We start from the raw sequence: 3,488 nt of genomic DNA, 5'->3' as shown, positions 1-3,488 counted from the left end.
AGGGGGCCGGGGGGAGGGGGGTGTAGAGTTGAAATGTATGATTTGTTTAATGTAGAATCCAGTGCATTAGAAGTGACAGCAATTATCAAGAATGTCAAAAATATAAATTTCCCAAATGCCTAGGTTTTTGGAAAATTCCCCAAATATCCAGTCATTTGAGAAATTTCCAAAATTTTAAAAATACACCACTCTCAAATTTCCATAAGAATTTGAGAAATTTCGGGAATTTCCCAAATGCCTGGGTATCTGGGAAATTTCCCAAATGCCTAGGTTTTTGGGAAATTTATATTTTTGACATTTTTGATAATTGCTCTCCCTCCCTATATGCACTGGATAAAAATGTAAATGCTGGCCTGTCGGGTCATGCAGTGCATGTTAAAAAAATACAGTCCTGACAAGTGACAACAGGATTAAGAAGTATGGTTTGATAACACTCCATTATATTAATAGATAAAAGTAACGGAGCACGTTCTTAAAATATCTTAAAATTAATATTATCTTTTTGATTTTGAAGCTTGAGCTTACACATTCTAGATTTACTATAAGAATTTGTGCTGACAAGTGACGAACACTATATACAAAGGATACATTTGGAGAATAAAGGTACACAATTTAAAGTAAAAAAATGATAAAAGGACTTGAACGAAAACAAAAGAAGAAGAAAGAAAGAAAAGTAAAGAAAGAATAAACACAAAAAAGAAAAGTGAAGAAAAATGTTAATACTTATAAAACAACAAACAGAAAGTGCAATCAATGAGAGAAAAAAAAGAGCAAAGATGAAAAAGAATAAAAAGAAATATTCAAATCCAAACAAAAGTATTAACATGAGAAAAGTGAAATGAATATAAATTGTTACTTACAAAAAGTGCTTTTAAAATATTGAGAAAAAACACCGTAATAGAATTATGAAACGATTACAATTGTTTTTATTAGAATCCAATTTTTCATAACTTCATATGAACTTCAGTGGAAAAAATATAAAAAAAGAAAAAACTCCTTTAAAAAATTAAGAAGACAAAAATAGAAAATATTAAGAATAAGAAGAAAAAATTAGTATTAAAAGGAAACATGGTTTTATTATTATTGAGAAAGCTCTTGTATCTACCGGACTATTTGTTTTGTGTGTATATCACTATAGTGCCATTTGTTAATGAAATATTAATGAACAGTTGCAACAGAATCAGTTTCCTAGCGAGAATGGGTAAACTATCAATATTTTGTTTGTGTTTACAACTCTGTGTACTCCTGCAGATATGTACTGCAAGTGTAACTAATGTTAAGTACACAGTGGTTCTTGATAAGGTAAAACTCAAATTAAAAGTATTAAAACTAATTATTTTTCAATAACGATGTAACTTCTCATTTTTGCTAAAGAATAAACATTTTAGTTTGTTTATTCTATTCCTTACAAATAATAATTTATAAATAACTAGGCTTCTAGGGCGCTTTGCGCCCATCTTCTATTTCAATTGTTTACATTTTCTCTTTGTATACACAGAAAAATAAAAACAAACAAAAAGTTCGCGGATTTTATAAAAATATTCCGTGGATTTTCGAATTTAATCAAAATAGATTTTGTTGAAGGCAAATTTTCGAAATGTTGATGCTTCCCTTTGGTCATGTAAGGTCCCACACAAAATTTGGGCCGGAAGCAGATCTCCTATATGAAGATTGTGTAAGGGTTGAATGGTGAAAGGATATCAGGAATAAGATGATATCTCTTATATAAAGATTGTGTAGGGTTTACCTGGTGAAAGGATATCAGGAATTAGATGATATCTCTTATATAAAGATTGTGTAGGGTTTACCTGGTGAAGAGATATCAGGAATAAAGATGATATCTCTTATATAAAGATTGTGTAGGGTTTACCTGGTGAAGAGATATCAGGAATGAAGATGACATAACTTATATAATGTATGAAGATAGTGTAGGGGTTGACTGGTGAAGAGATATCAGGAATAAAGATAATATCTCCTATACTATGTATAAAGATTGTGTAGGGTTTACCTGGTGGAGAGATATCAGGAATAAAGATGATATCTCCTATATAAAGATTGTGTAGGGTTTACCTGGTGAAGAGCTGGCAGGAATGAAGAATGTAAGTATCAAGACTGGAACTACTACTGAGAGAATGGAATGTGCGTCTGCTTGTGCTACGGACAAGACAGGATGTTCAGGTTTAATTTGTTTATTCGTTTAAAATTTCGTCAATTTAGGTCTGAACAGTCGTTTCCGACTCAAGTTTTCCTATTCCTTTATCTAACCAAACTTATACTTAAACTTATAAAATACGTGATAGATCTTTGAACTTTGCTAAGAAAACAGAAAAAAAGTTAAATCAACGTAAATAAGGCCTAAATGTTATACATCTTACAGACTTAAACTTCAAAATGTAAGCAGCACAGTACTTCAATCAAGTTTACTGAAGAACGAACAAATACAATTTCGATAAGTTTTATAGCCAGTTAAGTGCAAAAAGATCCATAGATATTTTACAGGAACAAATCTACTGTGGAGTTTTTGAAGTGTATAATTTTCTTCTAGGTTTCCATATCTCCTCTGGATTTTGCTATTTCTTAACAGATGTTACTCAGCCAGCAGTATTCACTGATACTCCAGGCAGCAAAATATTCCTGGGCAGTATACTCAGTATCCTGTAGAATCCAGGAAACTATATTCCTGGGTAGTATGCTCAGTATCCTGTAGAATCCAGGAAACTATATTCCTGGGTAGTATTCTCAGTATCCTGTAGAATCCAGGAAACTATATTCCTGGGTAGTATGCTCAGTATCCTGTAGTATCCAGGAAAATATATTCCTGGGTAGGATACTCAGTATCCTGTAGTATCCAGGAAACTATATTCCTGGGTAGGATACTCAGTAGCCTGTATTATCCAGGAAACTACATTCCAGGGTAGGATACTCAGTTTCCTGTAGTATCCAGGAAACTATATTTCTGTACAACATTATACTAGTATGCAGAAAATCTTCACATTTCCTGTTACCTAACTCAATAAACGTGTTTTTTGGTTTATCAATAAATATAAAATAAAACATGCGGATGAGAGTACATTTTTTATAAATATTACTAGCTGAAGGGCCCGGCGTTGCCCGTGGAAAAAAATGTTGAAAAAAAAATTCAAAATTCGAAAAAAGAAAAAAAATTTGAATTTTTTTATCCTAAGACACTTCCCTGCCACCCGTGAGCGTCCACAAAAAAAATTCACCCCATTCGGTCCAAGCCGTTTGGCCGGCTATCGGTGACATACATTGAAATATGAATGTCTTGTTTTATTATATAGATGACTAGAGTAAAGTAAAGTAAAATATCCGTTAAAACGATTACCCGGGTAGAATCTTAGAGTCTGAAACCTAGTCTTAGACGCCGGGCCGACCTCCTCAGACCCTCTGTTTTTGGAAAAAAATATCAAATTTCACCAAATATATGTAATATGAGCAAAAACCATTAAAATATTTGAGCATTCCTC

The 3,488-nt window shown here is 32.4% G+C and overlaps 1 protein-coding gene across 1 annotated transcript; it reads left to right on the top strand.

Annotated features, from left to right (window-relative positions):
* Positions 1-1,155: 1,155 nt before the first annotated feature.
* Positions 1,156-3,060, top strand: LOC111712648 (uncharacterized). The gene is made up of 3 exons (XM_023487328.1): positions 1,156-1,302; positions 2,064-2,178; positions 2,546-3,060. Exons 1-3 carry the CDS (start codon positions 1,162-1,164, stop codon positions 2,659-2,661), a joined length of 372 nt encoding a protein of 123 aa, XP_023343096.1. The 5' UTR covers positions 1,156-1,161; the 3' UTR covers positions 2,662-3,060.
* Positions 3,061-3,488: the final 428 nt, after the last annotated feature.

The sequence above is a fragment of the Eurytemora carolleeae genome, unplaced genomic scaffold (assembly GCF_000591075.1).
Source record: "Eurytemora carolleeae unplaced genomic scaffold, Eaff_2.0 scaffold1257, whole genome shotgun sequence".
NCBI lineage: Eukaryota > Metazoa > Arthropoda > Copepoda > Calanoida > Temoridae > Eurytemora > Eurytemora carolleeae.
Note: the sequence above shows the minus strand (reverse complement) of the source record. Positions and strands in the feature narration are given on the sequence as shown.

Bases quoted from the DNA above. Each gene is read 5' to 3' on its own strand.
- LOC111712648 (XM_023487328.1), top strand. From the start codon at position 1,162: ATGAACAGTTGCAACAGAATCAGTTTCCTAGCGAGAATGGGTAAACTA. The intron at 1,303-2,063 runs GTAAAACTCAAA...AAGATTGTGTAG, and splicing joins ACACAGTGGTTCTTGATAAG to GGTTTACCTGGTGAAGAGCT. The intron at 2,179-2,545 runs GTTTAATTTGTT...ATTTTCTTCTAG, and splicing joins GGACAAGACAGGATGTTCAG to GTTTCCATATCTCCTCTGGA.